Source organism: Mandrillus leucophaeus, unplaced genomic scaffold (assembly GCF_000951045.1).
Source record: "Mandrillus leucophaeus isolate KB7577 unplaced genomic scaffold, Mleu.le_1.0 Scaffold235, whole genome shotgun sequence".
NCBI lineage: Eukaryota > Metazoa > Chordata > Mammalia > Primates > Cercopithecidae > Mandrillus > Mandrillus leucophaeus.
In genome coordinates this window covers 2,700,456-2,720,900 of record NW_012102421.1, presented here as the reverse complement: position 1 = coordinate 2,720,900, position 20,445 = coordinate 2,700,456, and the positions used below count along the sequence as shown (strand labels likewise).

At 37.4% G+C, this 20,445-nt stretch overlaps 1 protein-coding gene across 4 annotated transcripts in view; it reads left to right on the top strand.

The window, feature by feature from the left end:
* Window positions 1–17,879, top strand: part of SH3GLB1 (SH3-domain GRB2-like endophilin B1) — a 46,307-nt gene extending 28,428 nt beyond the window's left edge. For all 4 annotated transcript variants that reach the window (XM_011982096.1, XM_011982095.1, XM_011982094.1 and 1 more), the window contains 4 exons: window positions 4,091–4,180; window positions 4,562–4,662; window positions 11,889–12,117; window positions 12,811–17,879. In XM_011982096.1, coding sequence (XP_011837486.1) covers window positions 4,091–4,180; window positions 4,562–4,662; window positions 11,889–12,117; window positions 12,811–12,918 — 528 coding nt within the window. In that variant the 3' untranslated portion in view covers window positions 12,919–17,879. The remainder of the gene's footprint in view (window positions 1–4,090; window positions 4,181–4,561; window positions 4,663–11,888; window positions 12,118–12,810) is intronic.
* Window positions 17,880–20,445: the final 2,566 nt, after the last annotated feature.

Genomic DNA, 20,445 nt, shown 5'->3' with positions numbered 1-20,445 from the left:
TTTTTTTTTTTTGAGATGGGAGTTTTGCTTTTGTCGCCCAGTCTGGAGTGCAATGGCACAATCACAGCTCACTGCAACCTCTGCCTCCTGGGTTCAACCAATTCTCCTGTCTCAGCGTCCCAAGTAGCTGGGATTACAGGTGCCTGCCACCACGCCTGGCTAATTTTTTGTATTTTTAGTAGCGACAGTTTTTTTCACCATTTTGGCCAGGCTGGTCTCGAACTCCTGAATTCAAGTGATCCACCCACCTTGGCCTCCCAAAGTGCTGGGATTACAGGCATGAGCCACCTCACCCAGCCACAAGTGAATTTAGGTAACTGAAGCTTGTTCTCTCCAGCACCAAAGCTAATTTTTCTCAGTCACATTAGTTGAAAAATCTGTAAAAATGTATTTTACTGCTGCATTAAATATAGGATAGCAAGTATTTGATTTTACTATAGTTAAGGTCATTATTAACATTTATTATACTGTTAACAATTGAATTTGTTGTTTTTCAACTATGTTGTCTCTTCCCTCAGTATCAGACTTGTTTCTTGTAGAAGTTGTCTGTGACTGCTGCTAGCAGTTCTTCTGTCTACGTTACCATTTCTAATCGTCTGTGGGCTGGGAAAGCAAGTAATTAAACAACAATTTAAGGGATAAAATTAGAAACTGTAGTACATGCAGACTTGTTTCAAATGCTTTTTGAAGTTTTCAGAAGCATTTTTCATTTCCTTCTTATGTTAGGGCCTACCAAACTCTGACATCTACATGAGGATAACACTGGGGGCTGAGGACAGGTGATGATTGTGGCCCCTGACAAGTAATAGCTTTATAAACTTTAACTTTTCTTTTCTGGCTTTGTAGGATTGATTATACAGTCTGTTTTATGCATAGGTTGTAGAGCTATTGATTCTATGACTTGGATCTCCAGTATGAAATTCTTACCTTAAGCTCTTATCCCCCTTTGTGAAGTCTGTTCATCAATTTAATTATGGTTCCACACTGGATTCTGATTTCTTCCTGAACTTCTAGCATGAAAAGGGGCAGAGCAACACAGAAGAGAATATAGGTTGAACAAAAAACCTAGAATGTCTTCCTCTTTGGCGTAAACATATGCCAGAAAATTTGACTTGATTTTGCAGTCTCAGCAAGTTTAGGAAATAAATTGATACAATACATGGGAAGAAACTCATGAAACATATTATATACGTATATATAAAATCTAAAGAAACCTATCAAAATGGATTTGAGGGGTTTTTTTCTTCTACACATGTCACTTCTGACATTTTTATAATTAAAATGTATAAATGACCGGGCGCAGCGGCTCATACCTGTAATCCCAGCACTTTGGAAGGCCGAGTGGGGCAGATCACCTGAGGTCAGGAGTTCAAGACCAGCCTGACCGGCATGGTGAAACCCCACCTCTACTAAAAATAGAAAATTAGCCAGGCGTGGTGTCCCAGCTACTTGGAAGGCTGAGGCAGGAGAATCCCTTGAACTTGGGAGATGGAGTTTGCAGTGAGCCGAGATCGGCCATTGCACTCCAGCCTAGGCAACAAGAGCAAAACTCTGTCTCAAAAAATAAATAAATGAAAATGTATAAATGTTAAAACTTTATATTCCTGGAGTATTTTAAGATTTTAAGCCATATGAATAGTAGGCAACACTGATCAAGATAGTCACAGCAAATGCCTCAGAAGCATTACCAAAATTTATGGCTTACAGAAAACCCAATCATGATATCATGGGCCAACAGATTCTTGCCCATCTTCCAGTTACGTTTAAAAAAAACTCTTCTAGCTTACCTAACCCATGTTATGCTATCATGTAGTCTAGTAGCAGTTATTTTTAGCAGTAGAAAGTCTTTTCCCTTGAGATTTTTTAGACGACAGAATATCAGCCCTTTCTTATCTATCTTTCTAATGTGGATAATTTTCTTCCAAAGTAAATTGATTATGCTAAACCTAATTTAAATTTTTTTAGCCTCTCAGATCAATTATGAACAGTTATATATGCCAGAAGTATAGATGATTTGGGACATTTGACTATTTGAAGCCACCCAACATGCACTAAAACTTATTCCAGAAATGAGATGCATTTTTCCCTATCATCTACCCTGTCTAAATAAAGTCTAGATTGTACAGAAGGACCTCCTAAGCTTTGTAACATGGTGCCTTTCTTCATGATTAAATTTTACTCAAACCTAGAAAGCTGATCCCTCATCCTTAATGAGATCATATGATATTTTTTATTCAGTGTACTTAGCATTAAAATATTATTTCCACTTTAGTCTCAATCTTCCTGGTCACCTTAATCTGCTACCTAGTTTTTTTGCTTACACCTTACCTAGAAATAATGTCAACTAGTAGGATTTTTCTGCCATTTCTACTAAAGACCATTAAATCAAACCATACTTTCACAATCAAAGACCTATATGGAACTAGCCTAGTTTACTTATGAAGTGCATTTATTTTTGATTTGCTGTATTTACTTCTGTCACTCAAAGCCTTTTTGTATTCAAGCAGAACAGTAAATAGTGCATGTGTAACATTGATGTGATTGGTTTTCCTTAATGCTCTCCTTAGGAAGAACATTGCTTCTTTTTTTCTTCTGGGACTTTTTTCTACTTCATACTAGCTTCCAAATGAAGCTTACTTTGTCCCTGCTATCAAAAAACCATGGGTTCTGGTTTTAGTCAAGTAAATTCAATTTCGACTTTTGACTTACTAATTCAAGCTTATTTCCATAAGTCTAAGCTAGAGGTCAATTCTTAGTCCCCCCTGCTGGGGTTGTTGCCAGTGGGCTGTTACAGCAACTGATTATCTACTTTGCTGCTTCTTCCTTGTAGACTGGCTTACTAGGTTAACTATTGCTAACAAAGGGTGAGGAGAGGGAGAAGAGGCCTGAAAGAAAAAAGTTCATACCTTGTTGTTGTTGGTTTTTTTTTACTTTTTATTACATCTTGGAAATGTCATAAAGCATTTGCATAGGTGGAAAATGCTATTTGTGCTGGAGAGATAGTCAAACATATCATTATAATGATGATGTTACCAATGATAATGCCCAGTGGGAAATAAGCTAACTATTCTGAGTAAGCTGTGAGGTTTTATTTCTCTTTCCCACTTATTAACAACCAACTCTGACTAAAGATTTGAGAAAATGTTTTTTGCCACTATTTGCTATTTTTAGATCTTGTTGATTTTTCAGTGAACTGTTTTGTCACAGCAGTAAGCCTCTTTTATCAGATGGTTGAAACCAATAGTGGCATACTATTATTTACATCTCTTCCCAGCTCCACAGTATGTGACTTCACCTTAGTAGCTGGAAATCAGCTGTGGTGGTAGTATTTATGTCATGAAAATCTGGATATGAGAGCTTTTTTTTTTTTATTTCTTGGAGAAGAATTTAACAGCATACCACTGATTGAAGTTCAATCATAACTTAAAAAGCTTTTTAAAACCCTAGTGTATCTTAATAGATAGTATTCTGCTTAAGGCATTTTTTATGCATAGTTTGAAAAGAAAATTTAAAAGGAAGACATTTAAAATGTAGGACAAAAAATCCTTTGAATGAACCTAAAAACTGTGGTGCTAGCAACAAGTGTTTGGCAACTAAACCCAAGGTGAAAATCCTATGGCGTCACTCTAAAGTCTTTTGCATTTGAGACTGAAGACTCTTTAACTTCAAAGTAAAAACTATAGTAATAATTGAGAATTTTTTGCCGCAATATTATTTTATACTTGTAAAAGTGGTCATCTTAAAATTTTGTAAAATATTAAAATTTAGCAAAGTCGACACTAGAAAATTTATGAAAATATCTTGACTTTCTCTTAGTAGTTTTTCTAGGCTCTTAAGAGTGTATTATTAAGCTTTAGTGTAATAGATTCTTTTGAGTCAAGTACTGGAATCAGTTGTCCAGGTGGAGTAATACAGAAAAGCTAAGGTCTAGAAACCAGGGAACCATTTTAGATACAAAGCAGAATTGGGGAATTGCCAGATTATAACTTGAGGTTTGTTTGGGGCACTTTTTTTTTAACCGTCTAAAATAAATGTATATAAGATGGACTGAGTCTTCTGAAGAGATTCTAAAACTATATTCTTATTTAAGTCTGAACAGGAATTAAGAATAACTCAAAGTGAATTTGATCGTCAAGCAGAGATTACCAGACTTCTGCTAGAGGGAATCAGCAGTACACATGTGAGTATTCATTCATTGAAAATTCATCTGGAACAAGACTTTGGTAGTCCTAAGGCAATTTTGGGAGGAAAAACTGAACTCAGTCATTCATCAAGGAAATTTAAATTGTTACTTTCCAATATATCCGAAGAAATATTTAAAATTTTTGTTTACATCTTATCACCTAGTTCTCCCACCCTCATTAAATATACAGTTGGTGTTTATTGGCTAAGCAGAGTTTGCTAGTGTACTGTTCACCAAGGCCAATCTTAATAAGCCTTGTAGTAAAATGTTAGATACTGGTGAGTCTACCTCAGTACAATATTGTGGTCTGTCTCCCCCTTGCATTTGCCATTTAAGTTGACTATAGAGATAAGAACTGACTATAATTTTCCTTCACAGGCCCATCACCTTCGCTGTCTGAATGACTTTGTAGAAGCCCAGATGACTTACTACGCACAGTGTTACCAGTATATGTTAGACCTCCAGAAACAACTGGGAAGGTGATAATTTACTTTTCACATGTAAAGAGGAGAAATTCAAATTTTTGCATATGAACTAATAGTAGGGACGAAGATTAGAGGAATTAAAGGCTCTTACTAGCTTTCTTAGAAATAGTTTCTTTTTTTTTTTAGGAAAGTCATTATCAGATTTCTGAGGTAACAGAATATTTTGAGCTCTTCTGGCACAGAGGCATGTTAACAGGGATGAGAAAAAAAAAATTGAATACCTTTTCAGTGCTGTAAGGTTAAAAGTGTTTCAAAGTTCACTTTTTTCCTGCTACTAATACTTTTTGCTATTGGTTGAGGAAGATATAATTCAATTGACAGTTACCCTTAAAGATAAACTAATTTATACTTACTCGTTACTCATTTGTTTACTATATTGAAAAAAAGAAAAGTTTTAGAATATTTCGTAAGACCTCATATCTACCGATGTGATTATTTTGAGTATGATAATATACTTTAAAAGCAAAATGATAGTATGTAGAACACATAGCTCAGTCATTCATTCATCAAATATTTATTGACTGTCTACCATGTGCCAAGCACTGTTACATATTCTGGGGTAATATCAGCAAACAAAACAGGCAAAGATGCTTGCCTTTATGGAGCTCACATTATAAGGTGACACTGAAAATAAAATAATGTTTAGGGCAAACATGGTCTCTGCTCTCGCAATACTTAGCCTAGGTAGAAATACAAAGCACGCCATTGGTAGTCAGGCCATGTAGTTGGCAGAAAAATAGAAGGTGCCTGGTATTATGAAGGCATCTAACTGTGACTGAGGTACATCTAGCAGAGTTTCCCAGGTGAAGTTATCTTGGTAGGAATAATCTAGATGAAAAAAGGGACAGGGATGAATATTCTAAGCAACGAAGAATATGTATATAAAAAAGCCACAAGAAAGAGAGAGTAGGGCAAGTTCAGGGAACTGACAGTAGTCCATTCAGGCTGGAGCATAGTGTTCAAGAATGGAATGGTAGATGAATCTAGAGGAGTTAAGCAAGGTCATACCATGAATGGCCTTTAAAGTAAGTTGTTGTAAGGAGTTTGGAATTTATATAGTGAGGAACCATTAAAACAGGGGAGCGATATGTAGCATTTGAAGGAAGAATATCAAAAAATCGTTTCAGGGGATAAGGTAAATAAAGTTACTTTGGTGTTTGTTTCTGCACATTAACACTTCAAAACTTGGCCTATAACAAAATTGGGCACATCCATGAAACCAATTTTGAACCTCAAAAATGAATTGCAGCCTAGTCATTAGTTATTTTAATAGGATATACAGGAGCATTTACATATCTGTATATTTGAGGTTTTATTAGTGGTAATATCTCAAGGCAGAACACCATTGTATCTTCACATCATTATAACTGTTTTAAGCCCAAGAAGCCTTAGTACTTTTTTCCACTTTATCCTGAAACTCTGGAAGTGCAGCATAGGGGTTGCTTATACTTGCATTCTACTTAAAGCCACCCTATGCTTAGGACTCGGCCATTTAAACAAAATCCAGTTATTACGTTATTACTGCACTTTGAGATAAGCTCCAGCAATACAAAGTAAAACCAGTGCTACTATTCTAGAAGAGAAAGTCTAGCTTATCTCTCCACCCTCAATTATATTATTGCTAATGACCAATGACACTGGGGGAAGTTTTTAAGATAATACATGGAAATATTCAAATACAGAACTTCACAAATCATCCAGCTCCACACTAACACATTCAAAAGCTATTTATGAATAGAACCAGATTGTATCGTTAATAGTTGCAATAACAGTACCAACAGGTAGTAGAAGTAACTGAATAACAGCAATCACTTTGGCTGAGCCTAAGTTGTGCATAGGTACTCTACCAGACACCTCATGTATATTATTAACTTTATAATCCTCACCACCAAATGAGGTAGGTACTATTATTATCCATATTTTAAAGATAAGAAAGCAGAAGTACTAGTCACAAGATTAGCAATTTTTTTAACAATTGGAAGGCTTTTACATATCACGCTCCAGTGGCTTAATTGACATTTTTGTAGAATGAGTAATTGGTATGATTTTTTAATGTATCAATAAAAGTTCTTAGAAGGCAAAAGTGGCCTTTCAGTTCATTTTTTAAATCTTAACTCTGCAAAATTGACATAGGTAGACTTCAGTGGCTAATCAAAGGCTAAAATCATACTAGTAGATTTGAAAGTAAAATATGGTTAGAGAACTAAAAAAGCTATGTGTATATACATATTCATAAGTAGAGCTTTTTCTTACCTTCAGAAATGTATGTATTTAATCTCTGCTGAAGAACTGAGTTCACTGAGGAAGGGATACTAGGAGAGGTGGTTAATTTTAGAGAGGAAAAGCTATATTTAAAACTATTTCTTCTTATCATTAAAACCCTTTATCCATCAGAGAAACATTTGCTTTTCATTTTTAAAATGCACTGTTCCAGATGTGGAGGATATAGTATATAAATAAAATAACCAAAATTCCTGCCTTCCTGGAATCTACATTCTATATGGAGGCAGAAGGGAGCAGAAAAGCAGTATGTATATAAATTATATAGTATATTAGAAGGTGAAAATGGTGTACCGAAAAACATAGCAGGAAGCTACTTTGGTCTGAGTAGAGAAAGATGTGAGAAAGCACGCATGCAGGCATCTGAGAGATGCTCCAGGAAGAGGGTGCAGCAAGTACAAAAACCCTGAGCGCGTGACATAGCTGGTATGGTCAAGGAACGGCAAGGAGGGCTTGGCTAGAGACGAATAGAGGAAATGTGGAGCCAAAACATATAGGGCTTTGACTTTGGTCTTTACTCAGAGATGAGGAGCCTTTGGAAATTTTGAGCTGAGAAGTGACATAATTTTAGGCTTTAACAGAATCATTCTGGCTGCCACATTGAGGATAGGTGTTGGGTGGAAGCTGACAGATCTGTTTCAAACTTACTGCAATAATGTAGTGAGTAATTCAGTCAGAAGTTGGCAGTGGCTTGGATCGGGGTAATTGTGGTAGATAGGATGGAAGTGGTCAGGTCCTGTGGGTGGTTTTTTTTTTTTTTTTTTTGAGACGGAGTCTCACTGTGTTGCCCAGACTGGAGTGCAATGGCACAATCTCTGCTCACTACAAGCTCCTCCTCCTGGGTTCACACCATTCTCCTGCCTCAGCCTCCCAAGTACCTGGGACTACAGGCACCCGCCACCACACCCGGCTAATTTTTTGTATTTTTGGTAGAGACAGGGTTTCACCGGGTTAGCCAGGATGGTCTCGATCTCCTGACCTCGTGATCCACCCGCCTCAGTCTCCCAATGTGCTGGGATTACAGGTGTGACTATGGGTGTATTTTAAAGTCAGAAGGATTTGCTTGACAGACTGTATGTATGTATATTGAACACAAAGATGTCAAGAATTATTGCAAGGTTTTTTGTTTTGTTTCATTTTGTTTTTAAGATGGAGTTTCACTCTTCCAGCCCAAGCTGGAGTGCACTGGCGCAATATCGGCTCACTGCAACCTCTGCCTCCTGGGTTCAAGGGATTCCCCTGACTCAGCCTCCCAAGTAGCTATGATTACAGGTGTGGCCACCATACCCAGCTAATTTTTTGCATTTTTAGTAGAAAAGGGGTTTCACCATGTTAGCCAGGCTGGTCTTGAACTCCTGGCCTCAGGCAATCCACCCGCCTCAACCTCCCAAAGTGCTGGGATTATAGGCATGAGCCACCGCGCCCGTCTGCAAGTTTTTGACCTAAACAACTGAAGGAATGGGGAGTTGTGGTTAGTTAAAATGGGGAATGCCAGAGGAGGCAAAGATTTCAGGGATGGAGGTGTGGGAAGTATGTCAGTTACATTAGAAGCTCAGTTTTAAATATGTTAAGTTTGAGATGTCTGTTAAACATTTAAGTGGAGGTATCCAATTTTAGGATACGCAGGTCGGACTTGGATTGGGGGCGGGGTGAATTAGAGAAATTAGAGAGTTGTCAGCATATCAAAGATATTTAAATCTGTGGGACTAGATAAACCCTCGAAGAAGTATAGAGAAAAGCAGAGGATCAGGGACTGAGCCCTGAAGTACTCTAGCATGGAGAGTTGAGGAACAAGGCAAGGAGGATGATAAGGAGTGAGGCAGTGAGGTAAAATGGAAACTAAGAGTATGGCCTGGAAGCCAAGTGAACAACATGTGTGAAAGTGGGAGAGAACGGTCACTGCATAGGTCAAGTGAGAGGAGGACTGGGAATTGACCATTGGATTTAGGAACATTAACGTCATTGCTAACCTTGACGAGTGGTTTTGGTGAAACAGTAGGCACAAAGTAATGTTTGTAATGTAAGAGACTGGGAGGAGAGGAATTGTAAGTTTAGGTAGATCTTTCAAGAAGTTTTGGTGTAAAGAGGAACAGAGGAATGAGGCAGTAGCCAGAGGAGAAAGGGGTGTCTAGCAATTTTTTGCTTGTTTTTTAAGATAGGAGAAATAAGGACATGTTTGTAAGCTGATGGGAATGATACAGTAGATGGAGAAAATATGATAATGTGGGAGGGGAAAGGGAAGAATTGGTAGAGTGATATCCTAGATAGGCAAAAAGGAATGACATTTTGTGCACATGTGGAGGAATTAACATCAGGAGCATAGACAGCTCATTAAAGAGTTTCCTGGCCGGGCACAGTGGCTCATGCCTGTAATCCCAGCACTTTGGGAGGTCAAGGTGGGCGGATCTCTTGAGCTCAGGAGTTTGAGATCAGCCTGCGCAATATGGTGAAACCCTGTCTCTACAAAAAATACAAAAATTAACTGGGTGTGGAGGTGCATGCCTGTAGTCTCAGCTACTCAAGAAGCTGAGGCAAGAGAATTCTTTGCTTAAGCCCGGGAGGCAGAGGTTGCAGTGAGCCGAGATTGCACCACCGCGCTACACCTGGGCAAAAGGAGTGAACTCCTGTATCAAAAAAAAAAAGGAGTTCCTGATTGTTCTTTTGTGGCTCATGCCTGTAATCCCAACACTTTGGGTGACCAAGGCAGGTGGATCACGAGGTCAGGGGTTCAAGACCAGCCTGACCAACATGGTAAAACCCCGTCTCTACTAAAGATACAAAAATTAGCTGGGCGTGGTGGTGGGCGCCTGTAATCCCAGCTACTCAGGAGGCTGAGGCAGGAGAATCGCTTGAACCTGGGAGACAGAGGTTGCAGTGAGCCGAGATCGTGCCACTGCACTCCAGCCTGGGCAACAGAGCGAGACTCCGTCTGGGAAAAAAAAGGAAGCAAACTCATCAGCTGAGTGTAATGGTTATGGGGAGAACTGGTGAAATTTTGAGGATGGGCAAGAGGGTATGAAATAGTCATCAGGGGAATGGAAAGTGAAAGTGAATGGACTAGAGAAATGTTGTATCATTGCCTGGTGGCATGTGGACGCACTTGAGGTTCCTAATCATAAATTGAATGTAAAACAAAGCTTTTCTGTGTTTCTCCTGTTAAAGTAGATGCATGGATACTGAGCAGGTAAATAGGTTTTTACCAAATGAGTACAATGAAGTGAGAGGCATAAGAAATGAGAGCATATGTAAGGGGTTATTATAATTAACTATGGACATGAAGGTGTTGGTAGGATCATAGACCCTGGTAGGCTTGTTGATGTGAGAGCACTTGAAAGAAAAAGGCGATGGTCAAAGAATGGGATAGTAGAAACTATTATTATTGGAAGGGTTGTGGTTACTGGAATTGGTCAGATCTAGATGTGACTGTGGGAATGGGTATAAAGTCAATAGAAGAGTTCGAGGATCTAAGAGGCTAAAGTGTTGGAAGAACTGTCCATATTGATACTAAAGTCACCAAGAATTAAGATACAATGTCAAGTGAGCCAGGTGCTAAAATCTTCTAGAAATGAAAGTAGGGGAATGAGGCATCTTTAGGTGATTACAACAGGAGATCCTGGGTATCTCTTTAAGTGATGGGAATGATACAATAGATGGAGAAAATATAATGTGGGAAGAAAAGATAATATGATAATATGATAAAATATGATACTGTGGGAGGGAAAGATAATGTAGCATAGTCGAATAACATGAAGTTGAAGGATTGGCCAGAATTGTTTACAGAAAAGAGTCTAAACAACAGTGATGAAGAACATAAGACTCCTCCATTGACCTCTAGGTTCAGTGATAAAAGAGGAGTAAGGGAGATAAACACTAGCACAGGAGGATGAAGGGAAGGTTTAGAGAAGAGGTTAAGGATACAGGGAATTTTGCTGATGCCTGAAATGATTTCCAGATGGTATAGTGGTCATGAAGAGAAAAGGGGACTTTTCTAGTTTAATGAATTGATTAAAACTTAACGAATTTTTGTAGATAATTTTTTAGCTTAGAAATGGTTGAATTAGAATTATGTCAGACCAGCTATTTTCTACTGTTTTCTATTTAGTATTATTGGGGAAACTAGCCTTAAAATAAACTGAAAATTCTAATTATCTTCAAATTATTTATGAGCACATTAATCACAAAAATCACTGATTTCTAATAGAAAATTTTTCTAAAAAATAGAACAAATGAACTTGTAAAATATGTCCTATTCTACCACTGAGTCTTCAATTTCATTGAGATAATTAGCAGTCATATTATTTGAATGTCTACCTTCTCACTGTGTGTATGTCCTTAAGGGAATAGTATCATTTCATCATTATGTCTTCTGCTTCTCATAGTCATGCTGAACATGTAGATACAAATAAATAACATTTACATATAAATGACAATAAATATTTGAATAGGAAAATGTGAATGGACCAGTTTATGAAAAAAGGGTTTATTCAAATATTTCTGAAAGAATCAAGTTGAAAAAGCCTCATACTTGTAGTATCTAATATTTAAGTAGTTTTTCATCAATATTTTTATTTAATAATTCATAAAGAAAAAATTAAGAAAACATTCTAATGGAAGCTTTTGGGCAGTGCTTTCAAAATAAACCATAATAAACCATCTATTTTTCCTGGGGAAAAAAATACAGCCATTAATTTTAAGTTAATATTACAAGGACAGTTTTGAAACAAACTTTCAAGGATTTATATTTGAATACCACCTGAGTTGTCTCTAGTATAATTGGCCCAAGAGGGAAAAGGAAGATAGATACACTCTGTCATTAAAGTAGTATCTGTAAATCTTTTCCAATGTGAAGTTTGGTAGAAAGTAAACAGCGCCACCAAGTGGTGGTATTAAGGAACTTTAGTCACTTGGAAATAGATAATTCACTGTTTTCTTTTCAACAGTTTTCCATCCAATTATCTTAGTAACAACAATCAGACTTCTGTGGCACCTGTACCATCAGTTTTACCAAATGCGATTGGTTCTTCCGCCATGGCTTCAACAAGTGGCCTAGTAATCACCTCTCCTTCCAACCTCAGTGACCTTAAGGAGTGTAGTGGCAGCAGAAAGGCCAGGGTTCTCTATGATTATGATGCAGCAAACAGTACTGAATTATCACTTCTGGCAGATGAGGTGAGTATTGTGGGTATGAGAAGGAAAATATATCAGGAATTGACATACCTTCTAATATTATAACAAAATGCAAATTCCTCATTAGTTATTTGGAAACAGTTTCATAGATTACAGATAGTTATATTAACATAAAATTTTAATTAATATTCTTTAATGTAATAGAATATCACAGAAATATTTAAAACTTTTAACTGCCAAATAACTTGAAGATGTATAAAACTCCCTCCAATAAAATCCTTTATCTAGGCCAGACATGGTGGCTTACACCTGTAATCTCAGCACTTTTGGAACGCCAAGGCAGGGTGATCACTTGAGGCCAGGAGTTCGAGACCAGCCTGGGCAACATAGCGACACCTCATCTCTATAAAAAATATGAAAAATTAGCTGGGCATGGTGGTGTGTGCCTGTAGTCCCAGCTACTCAGGAGGCTAAGGTGGGAGGATCGTTTGAACACGGGAGGTCAAGGCTGCAGTGAGCCATGATCATGCTATTGCACTACAGCCTGGGCAACAGAATGAGACCCTGCCTCAAAAAAAATAGTAACAAGTAAATCCTTTGTTTTTCAGCACAACTGATGATAATGTTTAAAGTCCTTTTGGTGAATAATTTAAACAGATTAAATACAAATCTGATTGTTTTTCTACATGTTTATTTTTTAATGTAGTTAATGACTGGAAGTATTTTATTTTGCAGGTGATCACTGTGTTCAGTGTTGTTGGAATGGATTCAGACTGGCTAATGGGGGAAAGGGGAAACCAGAAGGGCAAGGTGCCAATTACCTACTTAGAACTGCTCAATTAAATAGGTGGACTATGGAAAGGTTACCCATCATGACATTGTATTTATATACAATTAACTCTAAATAAAGCAGGTTAAGTATCTTCCATGTTAATGTGTTAAGAGACTGAAAATAGCAGCCATCAGAAACCGGCCTTTCTGCCGATAAAGTTGCATGGTAAATATTTCATTACAGAATTTATGTTAGAGCTTTCATGCCAAGAATGTTTTCTTACAAAATTCTTTTTTTATTGAGGTTTCACTAATAAGCAGCTTCTACTTTTGAGCCTCAACTTAAAGCAGAACTGTTTTCTACTGGATTTTTCATTAACAGCAAGCTTTTTCTTTTATGTAAAATAAATCTATTGTGAATTGATATCAGTGACTCATTTATTAGGTATAATTAATAGCCAAAGAATAAAATTAAAATTTATTTTAAACTTTCGGTCTTAAAAAGAGCTGTAGGATATAAACCTCTTTTGTGAAAAGTAGAATTTTCTGAATACTTTCATACACAAAAACGCAGTTATACTGTTTACCTGGTTTTCCAGCAGAAATCAAATAATCAATACTATGTTTTGATGGGTTATTTTGAGAGTTGTTTGGTTTTTTAAACACTACAGAATGGTTTCTTTTAAATTTAAGAACAACTAGTTCTTGAAAAGCAATACCGTATTTCTCAGATAAATTTGTTGTTAAGGTTCTAGAAAGTCTAGGACAAATTTACTTCATTAAACATAAACTTTTTAAGATTATTCAATTGGCACAATTTAATGCATAATCGGGATTGGATCCATTAATAACATACTGTGGTACAGTAAAGAGAATTTGTTCTTATTGAACAACAAATTTGTATAAAAATATGGAATGATGCAACTACATTATAAATTGTATATGAACAAAATAAATTTGGGGTCACTCTGAGCTTACTATTGAAACATTCAAAACTTATTAATGAACACAGGCTATCTTGATGAGGATCTCTGGTTATGAAACACATACTAATGAAATTATTAGTGACACATTGGAAGCTAGAAAATTGCTGTTTGGGCCATTGCTATAAATCAGCAAATTGGCAGATTTTTTCCATGGTAAGATTTCTGTTCTCATTCATTCATTCAACAAACATTTGTTGAGGGCCAGATACTGTGCTGGTCAACTGGGGATATTATCCTGAACAATATGCACACAATTCTTGCCCCCACAGAGCTTAAAGACCATTAAAGGATACAGAAACTTAAACAAGCAATTGTCCTATAATAGGATTAGTGTTGTGATGGGGAAGATACAGGGTACTGTATTTGGGAGTCACATAACTCCAATTTTGGGAGTGGGAGATGGTTTGGGGAAGAACTGTGCCAGATAAAGAGATGTGTAACCAAGACAGCATAGCACATTCTGTCAACTAAAGTAATTTACTGTAACTTAAGCATGAAGTACAGAAGTATAGTTCGTTTATTGAGGGAATGTTAAGCTATTAAAATGATACTTTTTGGTACTTTAAAAAAAATGAACACTTAAACACCATTTTAAAATTTTGTGTTAAGAGCTCCTAATAAGAGCTTGGTAAACATGTTGACAATTTAACTCACAGTCTCAACTTTAAAAGTAGTTGTTACCCTTTTATTTCTGTGTCATGAGACAAATTCTTCTGCAGCAGTGTTATAGTTGTACAAGATGTTTTGACTCACTCTGAATTGCCATATTCTTAAACCCTCAAAAGCTGCTCAAGCTGGTCAGTTTTCTATAAAACCAAGTAAATGAAATTTTCTCTCCCTTGAGAAAGGAAGTTCTGCAGCCTAGAGTACCATCTATTATGTTCTGTGAGTCCAGATTTAGGCTTTGAAAGATCATACCAAAACTTCAGGTTGACTTAAACAGCAACTGTAAATTAGGTTTATGGGAAATATAGTAATACAGGGGAAAGAATATCGGTAATGGAGTGAAATGGTCCTGGGTTCAAATCCAGTCTTCCTCACATACTGTGCTTTTTAAGCTTCAACTCAGATGTGTAACTGCCTTTTCCTTACCAGTAAAATGAGGACAATAATTATGACACCCTAGAGTGGTTGTGAAGATTAAATAGCAAATGTTATCTTGTATTTCAGGTGCTTTTTAGGGAAAAGTCTTGGCACATAGTAAACACATCCTGTAAATACCAGTTTCCCCTTGTTAGCCGCTGTGGCACTCTGACCTACCAAGTCTATATGTCTTGCACATCGCTGTGTACCGGAGATACCTCTTTTACATCTGGGCTCTGTTTACTCTCTCTCAGTCCTATCCTCCACCCTCTTTAAATCAGACCCCAAGTTTAACCTTCCCACAGTCAGTATAAATCATTTTTCAGAACTTTCAGCTTTCCATCAAGGGAAAGTTGATTTTAATTACCCAGTAATGTACAGAAGCCCTCAATAATGTTAAGCTTCAAAGGCTTCTGGTACATTTGTCTACCACAGAACCACCACAATATATGTGCTTGTTCTTAGGTTTATTGCTTTTTATTTTAATGGGGTTTGGTTGTTTGGGTTTTATTTTGGTTTTGGCTTAAAGTCAAGTTTAGTTTTTACTCAAGTAAAGACCTGTGAAGTTTCTTAGGCGTGGAAGAAAAAGCTTGGAAAGCCTATTAATTCATGGTACAATTCAGAATTGTTTAAGTTCTGTGCCACTGAGCTTAATCTAAAAGTATAGTGACATGTAAAGCATGCACATATGAATGAAAAACTAAAATAATTGTAGGCTCTTCTACAAATGGAAAAAAAAAAGTGATTGGATTATGTCTACCTTTTTCCTCAAAGTAATCTAACCTAAAAGGTCATGGTGTTAAAACTTTTTATGGTGCTAATCAGAAAAGTTCATGTTGCAAGAAACCGGGTCTCAAAAATGGGAATGTGCCTCCTCACTCTGCGTCACATGGGAAATAAATCCTGAGGCCAGGATCACCAGGGGGGTAGAGCCATCTTCATAGTCTCTTGGTATCCTCCCCCTGAACAAAGAACAAAGTGAGACTGGGAAGCTAGTGTTGGGAAAACATTTCTGTGGTAAATTGTGGAGTAGAGAAGACAATGGAGGGCAAGGCAAAAACCCACAGACTTGTTTACCGATAGAGGCCCCACTCACCTCCATGCTGACAGAATTCCGGAAAAATTCCTTCCCTATATCCCAAACACCTGAAATTTTGAAATATTGCCCTACTATATAGCACTTTAAGCCTCGATGAGGTGCCGTAATGGAGAGATAGCTTCATAGCTTAGCCTATAGCCAACTTTACCTCAGGACCTCTGGATAAGATGAAGTGGCTTTTACCTCATGTGAGTCTCAAATGCTGGAGAGGGAGTTCCACAACCACCCGTGCCTTTTCTCCCATATTATGCTCATTAGAAAGTCTACTCAGGGCTGGGTGCAGTGGTTCATGCCTGTAATCCCAGCACTTTGGAGGCTGAGGCGAGTGGATCACCTGAGGTTAAGAGTTCGAGACCAGCCTGGCCAACATGGGGAAACCCTGTCTCTACTAAAAATACAAAAATTAGCCAGGCGTGGTGGCATGCACCTGTAATTCCAGCTACTTGGGAGGCTGAAGCAGGATAATCATTCGAACCCCAGAGGCAGAGGCTGCAGTGAGCCAAGATTGTGCCACTGTACTCCAGCCTGGGCGATAGAGTAAGACTCTGTCTCAAGGAAAAACTAAAAAGGAAAAAAGTCTACTCAATAGAGCAGTGATTCGCAAAGTGCGAGACCCCGGACCGGCACTATTGGCATCTCCTGGAGACTTGTTTAAAATGCTAATTATTATTTTCAAGAACTTTCTACCTTCATTTGTACTTCTTTTTTGTTTTCAAGGGCTCATAGAATTAGTCTTCCATGTGACAGCTTTTTAAATATTTTAAGACAAAAACTGAGTCTTCTAATCTTAATTGTGTTCTAGCAGTAGTCATTGTAATTATAGTTATTTTTATAATTTATTTTTTAGTGTATATCTATCACTCTGGAATGTAGGTTCCCTGAGATAAAAACTATAATTCTTTTTATGCCAGTTACATTCCCAACTCTTAGCACAAGACCTAAGACATAGTATGAACTCAATAAATATTTGTTGAATGAAAGAAAAATGCAAATTTTTAAGCCTTTTCAGAGACCTACTGAATCAAACTCTGAGAGTGGAGCCCAGCAATCTGTTGTAAAAGCTATTTGAGTAATACTGTTGCACTCTAAAGCTTGAGAACCACTGCAATAGAACTAAGAGAACATGCATTTCACCTTTAGGCCTATTCTCTGACATCACTTGAAAAATCCGCTCTGCCTTCTGTAACCGTTACCAACAACATTGTCCTGTCCATGTAGGGGAAACTTCTGGGCTATATTACAAGTGGGTATGAAGGTATAAGGATATACATAGTGGGAAGTATTGCTTAGAATGCCAGTACTTGTTTGCTGTGGAAGGTTTCTAGGAATGGATTGCTTAATCCAAGCACTACCACCGTCCACGTTTTCACTTAACACAGTGCCTTTTAATTGGTGACTAACATCAAAACACCTTAACAAACCGTTAAAACAGTATCAGAAACCACGTGTACATCCCTGTGCCTCTTAGATTGCTAAGTTCTGCTCTCGTTCTTACTTCAAAGGACACTTTTTAAAGAATTGTTAATGCTTTTTTATAATACAAGTCATAGCCATGTTGGCAAAAAGAAGAAAGATTTGGTGAGAAAGAAAAATCACTGAAAATTCCATCATCCAGGGAGAACCACTGTTATTTAAGTATATGGCCTTCCAGACTTTTCTGTGCATTTATAAATTTTTTTAATGGGATCAAAGTGTACATACTGTTTTGTAACTTCACTCAACAATACCATGACTGTCTTGCTGTATCAAGTATATTTCTACATCTCTTAATGGCTGCATGATATTCCATCGTATGTGCCACATTTTATTAAACTACTGTTGAATTTTTAGGTTTCCAACTTTCATTAATAAAGTGCTTTAAAGAACATTGTCTTGATAAATCTCGTATGTGTTCATATTTTCTGAAGATAAATACTTTGAAGTGGAATTGCTAGTGAAGAGGGTATGCCAGTTTTTAAAAGCTTTTGTTACTGCCATGTTGCCCCCTAGAAAACTTTAAGCAATTTATACTTTTATCAGCAGTATATGAGAGAATACGGTTTCTTTTGGAGGGCTTCCAACTAGAATGTTCTTGGAGTCTTTGGTTTAAAAATAAAGGGTAAGAGGGAGATTAAAAGATCCTGCAAAATTAAAAGACCAGTCTTAAATTTTTCTTAAATTATGATATTTACTGTTCTTCTCTCTTTATCATATATTTTGTGTTACTTTGGAAATGTTTGTAGTACTAGTTGCCTCTTGCTTTTATTCAGTCTCCTGGAAGCATTATTACCTTTCTGATGCTTGCAGAGACAGTAGAAGAACAATCTTAAGCAGACTTGAATCTTGAAGTATCTTTAATGCAGGTTTACTGTTTATGGATTTAGGGAATGTAGCCCTAGTGGGGAAAGTAGGATTTTGGAAGGTAGGCAGAACAGTGGCTCTCCCACTTGTTTGCCTGGCCTTTTGTGAGTCATTAAACCTCTCCCACTTTGAGCCTGCTTACTCATCTCTAGAATGAGAATAATATAAACCTACCTTGTAGCATTGAAAGGATTAACCACTTGTGGCTGGCACCTAGTGGATGATAATATAGCTTACTAGGATTTATAGATAAGTATGTTAGAGCAGTTGCTATTGTCAACCTCTGGAGTAAATATCACTGCCATTGCCAAAGAAAATCTTCCTTGAAAGCTGTCACAGTGAATGGGCATTGTCTTGTATGTCCTTATACCTACACAATCCTCATTCTTAGGGAATCCGGCTCATTTTTTCCAGTCAGGTATTCAAGTAATCTAACCGATAAAACTCTCAGACAAGATGTATAGTGGAAGATTTCAACATTACCATGCTTAACAACAGTATACGAAAGTGGTAATCAGTCTTTTTAAGTGGTGAGCCTTGCCAAACTGCCCCTTCTGATACTCCCCCACCCTTGGCCCACAGCTGATCTTAGTGCTTCCGGGGGCTGTACCTCTACGTGAGAGCCTCACACAGGACAGGCGACTCAGCTCAGTAACGGTATTATTAATTAGCTAAGTCTCAGTCGCATCTCCAGGACTGGAGATTACAGAATTGATTCATCTATAGTGAGGGAAATTTATTTAAAGAATTATCTGAATTATAAAAGTTGCTTAGCAGTATTCAAAAAGATAGATGGACCAGGGTTGAACTGCAGTAATCATAGCAAAACTCCAGGGACCAACCCATTTTAATACTTGGATGAACCATAATACATTTAAATTAATATCTCTTTGTTGATTATAACTCAAACTACTCAACCAATAAAGAATTAGTAGTAAGATAACTTAAGGGGATTGTAAGGAAGGCTATACAGGAAGCTTCAGGCTTACGAAACAAGATGAACAACTAATTGGAGGTGAGAAGAGATGGACTACCATTATAAACAACTTTTCAGAGTCTGATGCACCAGGGTTTGGGACACATGTTTCTGCTTAGTCTCATGTTCTAGTAAAGTTCTCTGAAGCTTGACCTGTAGTAGGCAGTTCCCGACAACCAGGCATTTTGACACCTGCTTGCCTTTTCTATATAGTTTATTGTGTTCAGCTTCACCTGAAGATCCTCATTTGTCAAGAATAAACTCAAACACTCATTCCTCTATGAAGAGATTCTGGATTCTGCAGGCAGAATTGCATACACACACACAACTATGACATGCATTGCCTTGGATCACAATTACTTGCCAACTTAGTTCCAGAACAGGATTTTGTGTCCCCTGACTCCTAGCACACCTAAAGCTGAGTTTTCGCAAGCCCATAGCTTGCTTACAGCGTTGTGTTTACAAAAAAATCAATGATTCAGATTTGGTGCTATTATGTGTATTTGCCCTAAGAAACATTGGCTCTTTCGGACATCAGTATTACAGAAAGCACATATCTACTTTGCTTGGAGAGTAATCCCCACAATCTATCATCATGGTTATTACCTCATTGATTCTGGTTAATTCTACAGTGCTCATCACTGACTCGTACTTTGCAAAACAATAATTTGTTACACCTTGGACTTTTGCTGGCCACATCTATACTTCAGATTTAGGGTCAGTCACCTCAAGGTTGGATTGGGATATTTCCATTGTTGAGCTTTTCTATATAGATGTCTTCTGTAAAATGGGCTAAATTGCCTTCCTTTCTCCTTTTCTTGCCTCTTTTCCACCTTGCCTTTTTCCCATTTCTATACATTCTCCCTCTCCCTTCTTTCAAAAAATTTACATGAGAAAATGTATAATAGAAGATCTTGCTCAATTGATATTTGTGAATGACAACTCTGACCCAGATTTCTGAGAACCAAAGAAGGATGTATGATCCGGCTTCAGATTGACTGTTCGCATATAGAAACACGCTGGTTGCTCAGGAGACAGCTACTCATAAAGAAGCACTCATCAAGAGAGCACTGAGACACCAACACCAAAGCAGAGTTAAGAGGCCAGAGTGCTGG